The sequence below is a fragment of the Galleria mellonella genome, unplaced genomic scaffold, assembly GCF_026898425.1.
Source record: "Galleria mellonella isolate WM207_F2 unplaced genomic scaffold, CSIRO_AGI_GalMel_v1 utg13706, whole genome shotgun sequence".
Taxonomy (NCBI): Eukaryota; Metazoa; Arthropoda; class Insecta; order Lepidoptera; family Pyralidae; genus Galleria; species Galleria mellonella.
In genome coordinates, this window is record NW_026441992.1 from 39,949 (window position 1) to 58,423 (window position 18,475).

The window sequence follows — 18,475 nt, forward strand, 5'->3', positions numbered from 1 at the left end:
CACGATAGTTTCCATGGAGAACCGCGAGGAGGTCGACCTGACAGGGTGTATTGTGAGCAATGTGGATACTAATCCCCATTATTACCAATCCCTTCTCCCCGGGCGGCGGTAGTCACTCACCATCAGGTGAGCCGCATGCTCGCTTGCCCCCTGTTTATTTTCATATTTTCAATACCACGCAGGGGGGGGGAGTAATTGTTAGTAATGCGGATTATCAGTCCCATTGCTAATAATATACCCTAACAGGTCGACCTCCCAGTGGTCCCCCTGGAAACCATCGTGCTGAATTCCAAGTGTATTCATCACGATGGGCTAAATGATTTTCCTTTTCATCCTCTCTGTCCCGCCAGCGTATACCGTTAGCGCAGGCGGAGTTACCATTCCATTATCATAGATTAAAAAAAAAATAGCCACGCATACGAAGACGCGAGTAAGCGCTAGTTATAATTAATAAAAAGCATCCAATAATAAAATCGTATGACTGTAACTACACGCTACTTGAATGATTTATTTATTTATAGCAAGGCAACAGATTGCAGATTAGAAATAAGAAAGAAAGAAATAATTTAATCAAAAGAAACATGCGGCCCACACAGTAGCGCACAAAACAAAAACAAAAGAAATCAAAAACAAAACAAACAAAAGAAAATAATAATTATATACAAATAGATAGCAATTAAATTATAATGTACGCGTGCGCGCGTGTGTGTCGCAATGTTCTGTGATGTAGGTCCGTGCTCAGCATATTGCTGCAGCGCTTGAAGCGCTACAGCGCTGTTTTTCAGCAAGAACCATTAATAAAATAAACAGATTAATACATTAATAAATTAAATGTTACATAAAACGGCATTAAATTCGCTCCAACAACTGCTCTGCATAACATTCGATATTACATACATTAAAAGAATGACGGCTATAGATTTAAAGTAACAAATTGGCAGCCTCAATGTAACATTGCAAGGATTGTTGCAAGATATCAAGCTCCTTGCATACATTGTTATATTTTCTGTAAATGCGGATAATTGGGATTGTGATACGATACATTATTATTACAAATCGAAGTCTTAAGTCTTAGGAGAGATTTTGCCTCACTATGCGTGTTCTACCGCTTATACAACGGATTGTGCTCAGAGGAATTGTTCAATATGATGCCCACAGCGACTTTCTACCGTCGTACGGCTCGCCTTCGACAGGGAGTTCACCCTCATACCCTACAGCATAAATGGTCGCGTTCAACGCGGTTTCAGAGATGATTTCTCCCACGAACACTCAGGTTATGGAATGAGCTCCCTGCCGAGGTTTTCCCAAGAGATTACAGCGTGATGTTCTTCAAAAGGGGAGTAAAAAGGTTTCTTTAGGGTCGGCAATGCGCGCGTAATACCTCTGGTATTGCAGGTGTTCGTAGGCTACGGTAACCGCTTACCATCAGGTGGGCCGTATGCTTGTTTGCCACCTCAGTGGTATAAAAAAACAAATTGGTATATAAAATAATTTTTGTATTCCTTTATTACCTGTACTAAATCGATTGTTAATCAACGCTTAATTAAAACGTAACAAGATCATTAACGGCAGTAAACTCTTTAATTAATAATGCTAATCAGTAAGTTTTTGAAAGTATAAAACTGGGCCACAGTCCGCAGCGGACTCAGATGCCGTAATTATGAAGTTCATACTGGGTGAGTACTATTTACTCTTTAACCGATTGTTTAACAAAAATGCGTATTGTTATTGTATATATCGAGGCGGCAAACAAGCATACGTCCCGCTTGATGGTACGCAGTTGCAATAACCTATTAACGCCAGGAGGGAAGGGATTGTTAGTAACGCGGACTACTCATTTCTAGCAATATATCCAGTCCCATTGCTAGCAATATACCCTGTCAGGTCGACCTCCACGTGGTCCACCTTGGAAACCATTTTGGTGAATTCGAAGTGTATTCATCACGATGGGCTAATTGAGCTGCCTTTTCATCCAAACTTGTCACACCTAACTTGTGCCCTGCCAGCGTGTACCAATAACGGAAGCTACTACTACTTCATTATCACCTCCTCGCGGTTCCCCCTGGTAACTGTCTATGTTCTATTCCAAGTGAATCCATCACGATAGGCTAACTGACCTGCCTTTTCACTGTCACCTATCATTTAAAAAAAATTACTTCGATATCATCCTCATACCTTACAGCCTAAATGGTCGCGTACAACGCGGTTTCAGAGATGTTTTCTCCCACGAACACTCAGGTTATGGAACGAGTTCCCTGCCGAGGTTTTCCCAAGAGACTACAGCATGCGGTTCTTCAAAAGGGGGTAAAGAGGTTTCTTCAGGGTCGGCAACGCGCGCGTAATGCCTCTGGTATTGCAGGCGTTCATAGGCTACGGTAACCGCTTACCATCAGGTGGGCCGTATGCTTGTTTGCTACCTCAGCCATTATAAAAAACCATTATAAAAACCTATGAACGCTTGCAATACCAGGGCTGTTACGCATGCGTTGCAGATCCTTAAGAAACTTTTTGAAGAAAAAGAACGCCATTTACGAGTTATCTCGTAGTTGGCAGTTAACGTGTTAAAAAAAACAGTTTCGTGTCTCCGGTCAAATTGTTTACAATTAATATATATTATACAAGAATAATCACATCTTTTGTTCCAGCACTCTCTTTCTTGTTCCTGCACCATGTTACATCGACCTCGTGCAGGACTATATCACAGTCGAAAGAATCTACACACAATGAAGTACCCGCTACACTCGAAGAAAAAAGCGTTATAGATTTAATATTATCGCTACTTCGTACATCTCAAGATGCAATCGATCGTTCCGAACATTTAAAAGAAATAAATGAGGAATTGAGAAAAGTCGAAAACAATGATCGTTTAGTGGAGATATTACCAATGAAATCAAATTTAAAAAGTAAAGGAGGTAAAGCACCTTTAGCTTTAATATTAACATCTAAAAAACATGATCGGAATCAAAATGATAAAAAACACGATTATGTTAAATATCACTACAAACAATCTCATGACAATAATAGCAATGAAGAAGAGCGTATGAGTGAAGACAATAATGCTATTGAAAAAATCACTGACAACCATGATGAAAATCATTATATAAATCAAGATGATAGTGAAATTAAAAATAATTATGAGTTAGAAAAAGATGTTGCATCTGATAGTGACATTGTAGACTACAAACCTGAAATTACTAAAGATTTTGATGATACCAATACAGTAAAAGATGAATTCGACAGTAAAGATATGAGTTATAATACACATGATAAACTAAACACTTATAATAATGATCTTAAATCATTAAATAAAGATGACCTGCAAGAACCACAACTTGAAGATGTTAATGATTTAGAAAGATCTGGTAATTCGTACGAGAATTACGATAAATCGCAGCAACTTCAAGAAAATGAAAACAAACTAAGCAAAAGCAATGGAAACGTTGGCTGGCAAATGGTCAGCAAGGAATCTTTTACGATGATACCCGCTAAAGAAAGTGTTGAATTAAATAATAAGAATTCTAACGAGGAAGTAAATAATGATGACGATTTAAAAGAAATGAGTTTAAAAGTTTTTAGTAAATCTGGTGATGCATCATATTCCGATACAAATGATGTGGATGATTCATCTAATGACTTTAAACTAAGCAGTAGAATTGAAGAAAGAGATGAAATAATTGAAAATCAATTTATAAAAAATAATAAAGATGTAGTTGGTGTCGTTGAAGCGACTGAAACGGGTCACAATGATTCAAAACAAGTCTGTGACAATGACAAAACTAAAGAAATTCATCATCAAACGCATAAATCTTATAATTTCTCATTCCTGTTCAGCAAATAAAACGGCATCAAATAATGATATAGTTTCTTTTATTTTTATTTATTTATTTAGGTTTACCAACAATTGTTTCCATAAAATAATGTAAATATATATACAATTATGGAGCTTAGAACTAAGTGTAACAATTTTTTATAGGCAAACACAGCATATATTGATACATGTATAACAATAAGTACAAAGAAATATATATATAGTTTACAACTATTATTAAATGCTTAACAACTAACAACTAAAGCCACCATATCCATAAGCAGATCCAGCAGCACGACTCATTTTATATATTTATAGACATTTCGTACAAAAACAATTGGAGTATCAAAATTAATATCGACCTGGTCACTGCAACTATTTATAATCTTACAGAACCTTACTATTGGAGAATTACTAGCCAGAACAGTTCTTCTCAATGGAGGTATTAGCGGAGTTATAGGTCTACGAGGTAATCTAGAAGGGACTCGCAATTTTATAAGACTTAGTAACTGAGGACAATGTAATTTATATGTTATAAGTTTATTACATAAATATTTTGATACAAAACAAAAAAAAAATATTAAAGTAATAATTCAGAGCTGGTTAAATTTTGTATTGTTACAAATGTAAATGTCGTTATTATAAATAATGTAATTGTAACAAAAAATAAATAAATAAATTATAATAAAGATATCTATTTTTGTTCGTATTTATTTTTAACTAGAGAGCTGCTCCGGCTTCGTACACGGGGTTTTTCTATGCAATTTAGAATGGCAAACAAGCTGACGGCCCACCTGATGAAAAGTGGTGGTCGCCTATAGATATGAGCAGTACCACGGTCAAAACAGAGTATACTGTTTCGCCCATGATACTCCCTATGCGTTGCCACTCCTGAGTACTCAGGTGTTATTCCTCTGTACCCTGTAAATTCACGCCATATCGCACCCTTCAAACCGAAACACAGCCACGCAAACATAATTGCTTTACGGTAGAAATACGAATGGAACAGAGGTGTCCAAGCAAACGACTTTTGTAGAATGTCTCCCTCTGGTATCCCTCGGGTGCAATATTTGTTTGTATAACTTTTAAACTATTCTCCATATTTTAATAAGGTTATTTTGACGTCTGTGAAAGTACTGGCCAAATATTTTCTAAGATTTTAGAAAGTAAAATAAATTTTGCAAGCCTGAATGGATTTTAACATAACAATCACCTTTTTGGTTGAGATATTAAACTTAGATATGATAGAGAGAGATATATGATAGATTAGAGATGGTATCACAGACTTTTTTGTAAAGCTAAAAGTAATGAATATTTTTGCTATAGATTTTATTCCTTTATTTCAAGGAATTTTTCAGGGACTTCAATTACATTTATTGTGATTAATTATTGAAAATATACATGTACAACAATTACTCTTTTACTCTAAGGTTGTCTTGTAAAGATTGCTCTCAGCAATAAGACCGCCTCACTGTACTCATACAACTGTATCGTTACATTTATTGTCTTGCGTATTCCCTATATTGTATAATGCAAATAAAGTGTGCTTGTTCATGCATTCAAAATATATACAATTACCAAAAGAAAAAGTGATCTGTAGCACTCAGAGATTACTAACAGTGAAAGAGTTTTCAAAAACTTAACTTTTGAACCGATTTTGATAAAATTTCTATGGAACTAAACTATAAGTAAGTCCTTTCACATAAAAAAATATTTTTTCTAATCGTAGAAAAAAATACAACCGAATGTTCTCACATTCAACTTTTTGAAGTCGATTCAAAGAATGTTACTCATCGAATTTTGGTTTTTCCAAGTTATTAATGCCAATATTATAATCGTAGAATTTAAAAAGATTAGATCGTATTTGTAAATATTTAGTAAATAGCATTTATTAATCTAGTGATAATGTTGCATTTGACAATCTTGAAACGAATGTAATGTCAAATAATTGTTATAATAGTCTGGTTGCATACAAATAAGTAGTTGGTTTATCTAAAGATAAAATAAAGGTCTTGCATGACAAATAAGGACAAACCTTATTTAAAATAACTGCAAACATCTTATAAACCTATTCTATTTGTTTATTTATTTAAACTTTAATGCACAGTAAAATTCTATGTACATTTGGCGGACTTAACACCGGACGGTGTTCTCTACCAGTCGACCATTGGGCGAACAGAGAAATACGTAGGCGGTGCATTATTGAATAGAGGAAAAATAAAGCAGTACTTGATAAATTCGTATAATATAAACATACACATAATATATTAAATAAATAAATATTTGCATACAATAAATACATAAAATATTACTATATAAAACAAATAAATAAAACAACTGCAATAGAAGAGCAAATAGTAATTTATGACTCGAACAGAGAAACCAGCAGGAGAAGCTTAAAGGGAAAGTGATTTTTCTTAAAAGCAGCTGCGCAATTTGTATTTAAAAGCCGGCTTGCTTAGGTTAGATCTTATGTCAAGCGGGAGTGTGTATTTAGGAAATTCTCGATTCGATTGTATTTTTTGTATTTTACAATCTCGATCAATCCAACCCTATGAAGGCACAAGTCTGCGTGTTTATTGCAAGAATGACGCTGTTTGTTGTATCTCTCCTCAGTTTCGAAGCATTCCCCTTGATAATAAGTCGAGTTTAGGAGCCTTAGTTCAATAGAGTGAGACGGTATTTCATGCTAGAACACCGCTTGCAATTGCATACTATATGTAGGTAAATTTCCTATAATGTTAAACATTTGCTCGCACCAAAGAAGGTATAAGGTGTACCCATCCAGAAGGTCCGCAGATGATGGGAGAAGAAGCAATCTTTTCACATCTCTATTCAGCATACTCGTACATGGAGCCATCGCGGATTCGTTACTGATGTATACGGGACATGTCAACCTATTTATTATTACTTGATTCAAGAATTATTTTTCTTTATGCAAAAATCAAATTGTTCAAAATTACTTTTTTGATTCAAGTTAATTTGTTTACCTGTGCATGGACGAGTTATAGTTATAGGTCACCGGGTTACACTGGGTTCGATGCACGCGTCCGTGTAGCCCAACTACAGACTGCAGCTGAAAATCAGTGCTTTGCTTTTAAGCAAAACTATCACTGAGCTGCAGCCTATTTGGATCACCGCGACACACATGGCGAAAACATATTTTTGTATTTTATCTTTTGTTTGTAATTTAAAAAAAGTGTAATTAATTTGATTGTATGAACTTGTGGCGTATATATATAATATATATAACAAACCTTTATATATAACTAAACCTTTTGCATTTCTGTAGAAAAATAAATAATGAATAAGAGAGTGCATGCAAGGTTGTGCGCGCAGAAGAAATTTGATATTGTCAATCTTTTAAATAAATATATAAACGTTTAAACATTTGATTGAATATTTTACTAACTCATTTACCATAAACTCATTTGTTAATTTACGTGTGTAATAAATAGCTCAAATAAAATGTTAATCTATCTATCATAGGTTTTTATTTTTTTGTTAATTTGTATTAACATACAAATGTTTTAATTATCATTATTCTAAATAAATCTACCTTTATAACTATGTTTTTTTAACTGAGATAGTTTTCGCGATTCCCCTTATAGAGGCTTCGCGACCCCCCAGGGGGTCGCATCCCACACGTTGAAAAACCTGATCTAGAACGATAACTACTTTTACCATTTATATAAAATGACAAATGAGCTGGCTGGTAGGCCGCTATGGACAAATGTAACCGTATCGACCTGAACAGTACAATGGATATCACATACATTGTAACGCCCAAGATGACTTCTTATGCGGCTGGGGGTGGAATTAATTGTTAATAATGCGGATTATAAGTCCCATTGCTAACAATATACCCTAACAGGTCGACCCCATCGTCCCCCCAGGAACCATCGTGTTGAATTCCAGTGTAATCATCACGATAGGCTAACTGACCTGCCTTTTCATCCTCACCTATTATCCTTCACTGGTGCCCCGTCAGTGTATACCGATAGCGCAGGCGGAGTTACCATTCCATTATCGTTCATTAAAAAAAAACCTCTCATGCGGTGACACTCATGAGGGCTAAGGTGCTGTAACTCTATATCCAAAAATTTTATTACCATATTTCATACTTCAAGCTTTAAACAACAAATTGGAAATAGAGCTGCTTGGTGTCAGAGATACGAATTCGAACAGACAAATTTGTTCGAATTAACTTTTGTTAAAATTCGAAACACTTCGTTGAATTTAATCCATCACTTTATCCTTGTATTTACCAACTGAATTCTTTATCTGATTTAATTAAAAATGACCGCACGAATTTGGATCAAAACAGTCAAAAATCTATTAAAAGAAACGTTATCGGTAAAGATAGTTGAGATAACAAGTCGAATGCAAGTATAAAATGTCATTGGAAATCGAGATGCTTATGCAGAAAGTACTTGGAGCCAAAATGAGACTGTTGATCCTGGCGGTGGGCGTGGTGTGCTCGGCGCTGGCTGAGGAGCAGATAGCTCTGAATTACCACGAGAACTACGGAATCCCTGTAGCAACCAGCATCAAGCGGTCGGAAGAGGCTGGAGATTTCGACGGAGCCAGGATTGTGGGAGGATGGGCGGCAGCGCTAGGTGATCATCCCCATTTGGTGAGTGGAAATTTACATAATTATTATTTGATTTTTTTTTATCCCACATAGAATGCCAAATGTCTCGTATGTATTGCGTTTAAAAGGAGTTCAAAATGAATAAGTCTATCGGGTCTGTGCCCTGCTCTTGTTATTTCCATACAGACGTACCTAACAATTTCGGGTTTTCTGGCATCAGTGGTATACACATGGTCGAAAAATGTAAGCCAATATTGAAAAAGCACTAAAGATGAGCTACTCATACGAGGGTATCGTTTTCTACATTGGCATATTAAAATTATTTTTCAGTGGAGACCTGATTCTTTAAAAAAGGCGTATAAACGCTTTTAGACATATTTTTGCGAAATTCCGCTTGCATCCTAGAGTGGGCACACAAGCCTATCCGGCTTCCATTACGCCTATCGTGCTCTGGTGTCGAGAATTGACTCCGATATATATGAACTTCACTTTTAGCCTCTGAATGGCGTATCTGTACATGACCTCCGAAGAACGGAGCAAGTGATATTAGCTTTTAAACGATCCAAACATAATTTTTTGAAAGTTCAGAAGTTAAGGCTGGGTTTCATCTCTTTTTTTTTATACTACTTAAAATGGCAAACAAGCTGACGGCCCACCTGATGGAAAGTGGTAACCGTCGCCTATAGACATGAGCAGTACCATGGACATAACAGAGTATACTGTTTCGCCCATGATACCCCCCATGCGTTGCCATTCCTGAGGACTCAGGTGTTATTCCTCTGTACCCAGTAAATTCACGCCATATCCCACCCTTCAAACCGAAACACAGCCATGTAAACACAACTGCTTCACGGTTGAAACACGAATGGGACAGAGGTACCCAAGCAATCGACTTTTGTACAAAGTCTCCCTCTGGTACGTCTCAGTTTCTACGTTGTTAACTTTTGTTCAATTGAATGTTTTTTCTAGCTTTTATTTAACCTGAAATGCAATATGTTAGTTGTAAGCTAAATTAGAACAAATTCTTGACATTTAATTGAGTTGAAATTTCATTTTTCACGCGGTTTTCTCTTAACTTTTCTAGTACACTAGAACCCTTGAAAGTGCCACAGATGTACTCGATTTTAATATTATCTATTCTTGACACTTCGACTAGACCAGTGAAGCATCCTCATTTCTGTGACGATGTGTGATGACTTTATGGGTTATTCAACATTGTAATATTTTTAAAATAACATGAATGACCCATATTTTGTCAACTTTGTTGGACATCATTTTAAAATGATCTCAATCACAAGATGGCGGATAAAAGCTTGTTTCTAACCAGTCTTGTTACTGTATTCTCATACAACAGGGCGGTCTGCTCATCACGTTAACCAGCGGTGCGACCTCAGTGTGCGGCTCCTCTCTCCTGACCAACACACGAGGCCTCACCGCGGCGCACTGCTGGTGGGACGGGCAAAACCAGGCGCGCCAGTTCACCGTCGTTCTCGGCTCCCTGATGCTGTTCTCTGGCGGCACCCGGGTGGTGACCTCGTCTGTGGTGCTCCACTCCAGCTACAACACCAATAACCTTAACAACGATGTGGCTATCATTAATCTGCCCTGGATAAACTATAACAGTACGTATAATTTCTTTATATACCTACCTTAGAATGCCAAACAAGCTGACGGCTCGCCTGATGGAAAGTGCCATCTGTAGCTTGAAGACCTGAACAGCCCTGTTGACGTTCCCGAGGACTAAGGTGTTATGCCTCTGTACTCTGTAATTTCACTGCCATATCCCACCTTTAAAACCGAAACGCAGCCAGTTAAGACAAATGTCGAGATTTTCTCTCAGTCCCAAAGATATAATGATACAAACCCCACATATAGGGGGAAAGGGTATGTTTGTAATGGGGTTTAAAAGCACCATTGCTTTTAATAACCTTCGCGCTATCCACTTTGGAACCCATCGTGGTTAATTCTTGTGAAATTCATCACTATGTGTCAACTTGCTTTCGTCTTCTACCTATACTCACTGGTGTCCCGTTGATGTATCCTGAGTGCAAAGGCGGGGTTACCATTATCATGTATTAAAACTCCACAGACAATGTCCAGCCGGTCAGTCTGCCAGTTAACCAGGTGAACAACAACTTCGCGGGGACCGCAGCCTGGGCAGCTGGCTACGGACGCAGGTGGGACTGTAAGTACACACAGATTTATTATTTGTCACATCAGCTGTGAACTGTCCACTGCTGAACATACTGTCAACTGCTGAGCCGGTAGATGCCCCGCTTGGCAGGCGAGTTGGCAACCGCAGTTGAACTTTTGGTAATGTTTTAAGAGGGACGCTACTGCCCATCTCTCGACCGTTACGTTTTTTTAGTCGCCTAAAGGAGTGATCCATTCTATGCCAGGACTACACGGCAAATTTATTATATTTTTTTATAAATACCACTAAACATATAATACGACGCCATCTAGTTTTACATGAAGCAAAACTTGTTCTAAACGATTGCTAGATATATATATATATATATATATATATATATATATATATATATATATATATATATATATATATATGAAATGTGGTGCTAGAGAAGGATGGAGATATTCTATGGTTCTAATATTGCGAGTGCGAAGAATTTTACTTTTTATTAATATTCCTATAATCTTGATCTTGAACAACTAGCTTATTGGCCGCTATTTCGCCCGCGTGGATTTTAGAAGTAGGAAAACAAATGAAATATACCACTTATATATGGCGTATCGAGACGAAATATCTCTAAAAGATGCATTCCCGAGGAGAGTTGGCGTCAAGCTGTCAGCCAGTCTTTTTTTAAGCCAAAATTTTGAGTAATATGGATAAAAACATATTACGCCCACCCTAAATCATTGAAATAAGGGCAAGATGATGACTTTTATAAATTGTCTACTTGCTACCATAATATAGCGGATTACATTTTAAAAGATTGTTTTTAAACGTAGACATTCTATTCATCAGCTCAGCAGATCGTGAACGGCCAATACCTGAGCCACGTGCAGCTGACTGTCATCACCAATGCGGTGTGCGCGAACACTTACGGCACCAGCACGGTGGTGGGCTCCACGCTGTGCACCAGCGGTACCGCACTGCAGGGCACCTGCCAGGGCGACTCCGGCGGCCCACTCTGGCTGTGGAATAACAACCAACGTGTCCTAGTAAGTCTTTTTTTTATACAACTTAAAATGGCAAACAAGCTGACGGTCCACCCGATGAAAAGTAGTAACCGTCGCCTATAGATATGAGCAGTACCATCGACATAACAGAGTATACTGTTTAGCCCATGATACCCCCATACGTTGCCATTCCTGAGGACTCAGGTGTTTTCCTCTGTACTCAGTAAATTCACGCCATATCTCACCCTTCAAACCGAAACACAGCCATGCAAACACAACTGCTTCACGGTTGAAACACGAATGGGACAGAGGTTCCCAAGCAATCGACTTTTGTACAAAGTCTTCCTCTGGTCTTCTTCTACTTCTACTCCATTGTCGTACATAAGGGATAAACGGATCTATAGGTACGCTTTCCACAATATGGAACACTTGTTTTCTTGAATATGAGACACTCGCACGAAACAGTACGAGATTTTACGTGCTAAGCTAAGATATTATTTGTCCATGTACCAGATTTCATTCAAATATGTTAGGTAGTAGGGTAGGCGATCAATTGAAATAAATTTTAGTTACAAATTCATCCACAATAACCCGCATTCAAGAAGGCTCGGCAAAATAGTGTCCGGGGAAAAACCATATTTCGCCCAAATGTCCGGGATTTTTGCCGTGTTTATCCGATGTCGGCAGTTTAGGTGATGGCAGCCCTACACAGAAGTCACACTCGTTGGAAACACAAGTCGTCTCCATACCCCTGCAAGAGGTCTACATAAGAACTTCTTTAAAAAGTCTCACTCTGTTAATTTCAGATCGGTGTGACGTCATTTGTGGCCGCCCGCGGCTGCCAGTCCGGTCTACCAGCAGGGTTCGCACGCGTCACCTCCTTCATATCTTGGATCCAGGCTCGACTCTGAACGCCGATACTTAACGGACCTGATAGCAACTGTTTATGCAGTGAACAGCTTTATTAATTGGAATGTCTGATCCCTATAACCTGGAGCCCTGAATTGTTACTAACTAGCCGCTCAGTTATTAGCAACATGTTGTCAGAGTGACCTCCACGCGGTTCATCCTTGGTATTAACTTAGGCATTTACTGGGTACAGAGGAATAACACTTGAGTACTCAGGAATGGCAACGCATGGGGGGTATCATGGGCGAAACAGTATACTCTGTTTTGTCCATGGTACTGCTCATACCTATAGGCGACGGTTATCACTTTCCATCAGGTGGGCCGTCAGCTTGTTTGCCATTCTAAGTTGTATAAAAAAAAGGCAATTCACAATGTGCCAACTGACCTGACGTCATCTCACTCATCATTGTTCACTGGTACCCCAGGCTAGCATATACCGATAGTGCAGGCCAGGTTACCATTCCATTATCATCCATTAATTAAAAAAGCCTGGGATATAATATGATATCCGTATAATATAGCTGTTTTCTATATAATCAGTTCCAAATCATCTCTGATGAAGATTACCTGCTGTTATTTTTGATAATTTTAATAAATATTTTCAATTAAACTGTATTTAATTGATGTATCCCGATATAGAAGAGTTCAGTTCTTGCACCAATGAAGCATCATTGTGGATTTGGGCAGAAGATGTATCAAATACTGCCATACCATCCTGTTATTGCTGTTGGCACTTGGTGGTATTCTTGTTTATAGATAGATAGATAGATACTCTTTATTGTTTCCTCCAAAAGATTACAATAGTAAACTTATTATAAATATAAATAATTACAAGAAATAATCACAGTGAGAAAACAATGGGCATCATTATAAGTGAAAAAATACTTGCACCATTTCCACAGACTTTTTCTTTGACTAGATTATACAATTGTTATTGTTGCCGTATGGTTCCTGCATAGAATGGGCAACCTATTCCTTTCCCATGGCTGTCGTAAGAGGCGAATAAGGGAAAGCAAGGGATGGGCGACAGCGTCTCTCTTAAAACATCACTAAAGCTTAATTCTGGTTGCCAATCCACTTGAAACTACCCACCTGTAGGTCAACGCTGCATCGACGAAACTGCGGTGTAATGGCTATTCGAATTTATAATAGAATAAAAAAAAAATAAGAGAATTGCCGTTAAAAGTAAATAAAGTAAAAAGAAAATAAATTTTACAATATTAATTAATTTTTGTAAGCTATAAATGTATATATTAATGCTGTGACATTGGCTTAGTTTGAAATTTAAATTGTAATTTTATTTGACGTTTCTATCATTTTTATTATATATAATGTAAATTTTTTTTATACAACTTAGAATGGCAAACAAGCTAACGGCCCACCTGATGGTAAGTGGTAACCGTCGCCTATACACATGAGCAGTACCATGGACATAACAGAGTGTACTGTTTCGCCCATGATACCTCCTATGCGATGTGATTCTTAAGGACTGAGGTGTTATTCCTCTATACCCAGTAAATTCACTGCCATATCTCACCCTTCCAACCGAAACACAGCCATGCAAACACAACTGCTTCACGGTTGAAACATGAATGGTATAGAGGTGCCCAAGCAAAAAACTTTTAGGTATACAAAGTCTGCCTCTGGTAAAGTGCAACAATGTTAGCTGAATAAACTATTATTGTTATTATTATTATAAATAATACTTAATCAAATTTAATTAAAATGGATAATTATTTTTATCTTTTATATATTTTAATTAATATGAATTTATCTATAAAGATAGTTCCGATAAGTATATTATTTATAAAAAAAAAGAAAACAAATTCTATTCACAAACTTGTCAACATCGAAATGAGACTGTTGATCTTTGCAGTAGGTGTGGTGTGCTCGGCGCTGGCTGAGGAGCAGATAGCTCTGAACTACCACGAGGACTACGGCATCCCTCTAGCGACAAGCATCAAGCGGGCAGAGGAGGCTGGCGACTTCGACGGAGCCAGGGTTGTGGGGGGGTGGCGGGCTGGACTCGGGGACCATCCCCATTTGGTGAGTGAAACACGATATATTATCTGGTAAATTAAAAGATATCAAATCCAAATCTTTTAAATTACTTTTAAATCGTCATTTGTTTTATGAAATGAAATATAGTGGAAACCATCGTGAACAATTCTTGTTGAATTCGTCACGATGGGCTAACTGACCTGCTTCATTCTCATCTGTCATCTATTCACTGGTGCCCCGCCGGTGTATACCGATAGTGCGGGTGGGGTTACCACTCCATTATAACCCATAAAAAAAGACACCCACGGGAAAGGAAGGGGTGGCCTATTCTATGCCGGGACCACACGATTAAACTACTGGTTCTTTCATTATTATTATTTAGTTTCATTTCGCTATTATTAGTAGGTATTTATTAAAAAAAATTGTTCTCCCATTTGTATTTCTATTGTGAAGCAGTTGAGTTTGCATGGCAATATTTCGGCTTGAAGGGTGGGATATGGCAGTGGAGTTACAGGGTACGGAGGTATCATAACATAGTCCTCGGAAATAGCAACGCTTGAGGAGTACCATCAGCGAGACATTGTACTCTGTGACAATCATAGTATTGCCCACGTATTGCAGGCGACGGTTACCACTTTCCATCGAGTGGGCCGTCAGCTTGTTTATCATGCTAAGTTGCTTAGGAAACCTGCCCATGCCGAGACCAACAATGGTATAATATTATATTTGGTGTCATGTTATTACCCTTACTGTACTGTAAACTATCCTGCAAATACATCCGCCTCAAGGAGTATAAAAAGTTTTCTATGTGCTAGGGGTTTTTTATGGACAATTATGGAATGGTAGCCCCGTCCGCGCCAACGGTATACACTTGCGGGGCACCAGTGAAGGATGACAGGTGAAAATAGAAAGACAGTCGAACATCGTGCTGAATCCCGGGTAACGAATACACCTGGGATTCACGATGACGGTTTCCAGGATCACGTGGAGGTCGACCTGACTACCAGACCCATTCTTAGCCTTTCCTATACTCTACTGGTACTGGTAGTCCGCATAACTGACAATCCTTCCCCCCCCCCCCCATGTGCTAGGTAAGGATATAACCTATCCATGTACCAAATTTTATTCAAATCTGTCTAGTAATTTTTGCATAAAAGAGTAACGGCAGTTTGGCCAGCAGCACACCTGCGATGCCTCTGGTGTTGCAGGTGATCATGGCTGGCGGTAGTCACTTACCATCACGTTAGTCGCATGCTCCTTTGCCCCCTATGTTGTAAAAAAGTCCTGATAATCCAATATGAGTTTGTTATTTATTAACGTATTTACGTTTACACCAATCAATTTCATTTTTTTTTATACAACCTAGAATGGCAAACAAGCTGACGGCCCACCTGATCGAAAGTGGTAACCGTCGCCTATAGACATGAGCAGTAACATGGACATAACAGAGTATAATGTTTCGCCCATGATACCCCCCAATTACGTGTATACCACGCATTATATGGGATGGAGGAAAGGAAGAAATTAATTTAATCTAAATCCTCAATGGTTTTTCAGGGCGGTGTGCTCGTCAATCTGTATGGTGGGGCAGTCTCAGTATGTGCCTGCTCTCTCTTAACCAACACACGAGCGGTCACCGCCGCCCACTGCTGGTGGGACGGCTACAACCTGGCCATCGACTTCACCCTCGTTTACGGCTCCCTGCTGCTGTTCTCGGGCGGCATGCGCGTGAACACGTCCGCTGTCGACGTTCACGCCGCATACAACTCCAATAACTTGAACAATGATATCGCCGTCGTCATCTTACCGTGGGTGAATTATACTGGTTCGTGTCAGAATTATGATTTATCCATAGTCCACTGTATAGTTCCCCCCTCATATTACGCCACAGCGGTATAAAAAAACAGTGCCGGAACCACACGGCGTTTTAATTTGTGTAAATGATGCTTTTTTATATTACTTACATGGCAAACAAGCATACGGCCTGTCTGATGGAAAACGGTGTTATCGTAGACTATGGACACCTGTAGCACCGAGGATGCCACGCGCACTTTGCTGACCCTTGACAGAAATCTTAATACGTCCTTTTTAAAGAATCCCATGCTGTAGTTCCTAGGGAATATCTCGAAAAGAAGATCATTTCATAACCTAAGTGTTCCTTATACCATAGGGTATCCTAAGTTGAGGAGCGAGAGATTGGTGATGTTGTGTAGCGCTTATTATAATTATTATATTATACTTTAAGAATCGAATCCCGGCCATGCGAGCACAACTGTTTGGCTGAATCATAAATGAGACAGAGGTACTAATGCAGGCGACTTTGTCTCTCTCTAGTAAGTCAGCTTATGATTGAGTATTTCACGATATTGTGTCTACAGAGTACATTCAACCAATCAGGCTGCCTACGGCCTGGCTGGCGCTGGCTACGGCCGCACGTGGGACGGTACGTGTGCAACGTTTTGTATGTAAACTTCATTCTGGTTTCTGATGATCGACTTTATTCCAGTCGTAATTTGACTGTAACCTTACCTGACCACTCATCGATTCACAAAATCTTTTACGGTTCAAGCTGTCCGCCTCTGGAACTCACTACTAACAGATGTCAGAATGAAATAGAGAAACTTATCTCTTCTTTTAGTACTATTTTCCTATATTTTTTCTTCATCTTTTTTTCGTCATTCTCTCCTGTTGTATGTGTCCTATTATGTGTATATTTATGTATCAGTATCTATATAATAATGCGCTACCTACCCTTTGTTTTTTCTCAATGTCCTCTACCCAAAGGTAGTCTGTTTTTTTTTATGGGTGAAAATGGTATGGTAACCCCGCCTGCGCTAACGGGATACGCTGGCGGAGCACCAGTGAAGGGTGATAGATGAGAATGAAAACAGGCCAGTTAGCCCATCATGATGAATTCATCAGGAATTAACCATGATAGTTTCCAGGGAGAATCGAAGGAGGTCGACCTGGTTAACTATATTGCTAGCAAATGGGATTCTCAGTCTCCATTACTAACAATCCCTTTCCCCCCAGGTAGTCTGTTTAGGCTATAGACCCAAGGCTAATTTTAAGTTCTTATTCCATTGACTGTGTACCGTGTAACTCCACTGCCATATCCAACCTTCAAACCGGAACAGAGTCACGCGAACCCAGCTGCTTCACTGTAGTAATCATGTTAAATAAAAAAATAACATTATTTGAATTCTTCAGCTGAACCTATCACCGTGTCGCAGTACCTGAGCCACGTCAACGTGACCGTCATCAGTAACCAGGAATGCGAGGTGACGTACGGCAACAGCGTGGTGGTACCGGCCACCGTTTGCAGCAGTGGCGCCGGCTTCCGAGGCACCTGCCTGGGAGACTCCGGCGGCTCCCTCTGGGCGTGGATCGGAGGTTCACGCTTTCTGGTGACTCTTCTTTTGGACAAGTGTTTTTTCGTTCGTAACTTTATGGCATTGTTGCAATTGGTTGTTCCGGCAGCACGCGGAAACTCTACTGCACCAAATAAGATGCGGTTGCGTTTCTGTAGGTTTAAAAACTAGTATACGTTCTATCTTAATACACTGTCTTAAAGTAGTACATTTAATTGATTTTCCTGCTTTTGAAATCCTTCGTGTTGAAGCTTTCTCTAGAGACTATAGCATGGGGTTCTTCAAAAAGTGCGTATTAAGATTTCTTCAGGGTCGACAACGTGCGCTTGACATCCCTGGTGAGACTACGGTAACTACGTTTACCATAAAGTTGGTCGTAGGTTTGTTTGTCACAAAAGTAGTATAAAAAAATACGCACGTACAAAGTTGCGTTACTAATCCATTCAATTCATTCATTTCTTATGTTTCAGATCGGCGTGACGTCATTTCACGCGGCGCGCGGCTGCGAGCTAGGCCTGCCCTCCGGGTACACTCGCATCACCATCTTCGTACCCTGGATACAGGAGAGGCTCTGATAATACCACACAATGGAATTATACACCTGCAGTTGTTATTTCTTTTCATTTTATTAATTTTTTGTTAATTAAA

General features: G+C 38.9%; 3 protein-coding genes across 5 annotated transcripts; all 3 read left to right on the top strand.

Annotated features, from left to right (window-relative positions):
• Positions 1-1,587: 1,587 nt before the first annotated feature.
• On the top strand, positions 1,588-3,856 carry LOC128202547 (putative pre-mRNA-splicing factor ATP-dependent RNA helicase DHX16). The gene is made up of 2 exons (XM_052903248.1): positions 1,588-1,676; positions 2,646-3,856. The coding sequence occupies exons 1-2, from the start codon at positions 1,661-1,663 to the stop codon at positions 3,836-3,838; spliced, it is 1,209 nt and encodes a 402-aa protein (XP_052759208.1). The 5' UTR covers positions 1,588-1,660; the 3' UTR covers positions 3,839-3,856.
• A 4,333-nt stretch (positions 3,857-8,189) lies between these two features.
• Positions 8,190-13,065, top strand: LOC128202548 (collagenase-like). Its single transcript, XM_052903252.1, has 5 exons — positions 8,190-8,444; positions 9,757-10,024; positions 10,492-10,587; positions 11,392-11,588; positions 12,353-13,065. The coding sequence occupies exons 1-5, from the start codon at positions 8,205-8,207 to the stop codon at positions 12,455-12,457; spliced, it is 906 nt and encodes a 301-aa protein (XP_052759212.1). The 5' UTR covers positions 8,190-8,204; the 3' UTR covers positions 12,458-13,065.
• Positions 13,066-13,995: 930 nt separating this feature from the next.
• On the top strand, positions 13,996-18,475 carry LOC113514638 (collagenase-like). 3 transcript variants are annotated; one of them, XM_052903249.1, is made up of 5 exons: positions 14,018-14,501; positions 16,014-16,281; positions 16,835-16,899; positions 17,690-17,863; positions 18,298-18,475. In XM_052903249.1, the coding sequence occupies exons 1-5, from the start codon at positions 14,181-14,183 to the stop codon at positions 18,400-18,402; spliced, it is 933 nt and encodes a 310-aa protein (XP_052759209.1). In that variant the 5' UTR covers positions 14,018-14,180; the 3' UTR covers positions 18,403-18,475. The 3 variants fall into 3 exon arrangements, with proteins under 3 accessions (XP_052759211.1, XP_052759209.1, XP_052759210.1); XM_052903250.1 differs by lacking the exon at positions 16,835-16,899 and having other exon boundaries at positions 14,164-14,501; positions 17,667-17,863; XM_052903251.1 differs by lacking the exons at positions 16,835-16,899; positions 17,690-17,863 and having other exon boundaries at positions 13,996-14,501.

What these genes read in the sequence shown, in the direction of transcription:
- LOC113514638 (XM_052903249.1), top strand. Translation starts at nt 14,181, where the DNA reads ATGGATAATTATTTTTATCTTTTATATATTTTAATTAATATGAATTTA. An exon ending in TCGGGGACCATCCCCATTTG is followed by an intron (nt 14,502 to 16,013) that starts GTGAGTGAAACA and finishes ATGGTTTTTCAG; the next exon opens with GGCGGTGTGCTCGTCAATCT. An exon ending in ACCGTGGGTGAATTATACTG is followed by an intron (nt 16,282 to 16,834) that starts GTTCGTGTCAGA and finishes TTGTGTCTACAG; the next exon opens with AGTACATTCAACCAATCAGG.
- LOC128202548 (XM_052903252.1), top strand. Translation starts at nt 8,205, where the DNA reads ATGTCATTGGAAATCGAGATGCTTATGCAGAAAGTACTTGGAGCCAAA. An exon ending in TAGGTGATCATCCCCATTTG is followed by an intron (nt 8,445 to 9,756) that starts GTGAGTGGAAAT and finishes CTCATACAACAG; the next exon opens with GGCGGTCTGCTCATCACGTT. An exon ending in ATAACAACCAACGTGTCCTA is followed by an intron (nt 11,589 to 12,352) that starts GTAAGTCTTTTT and finishes TGTTAATTTCAG; the next exon opens with ATCGGTGTGACGTCATTTGT.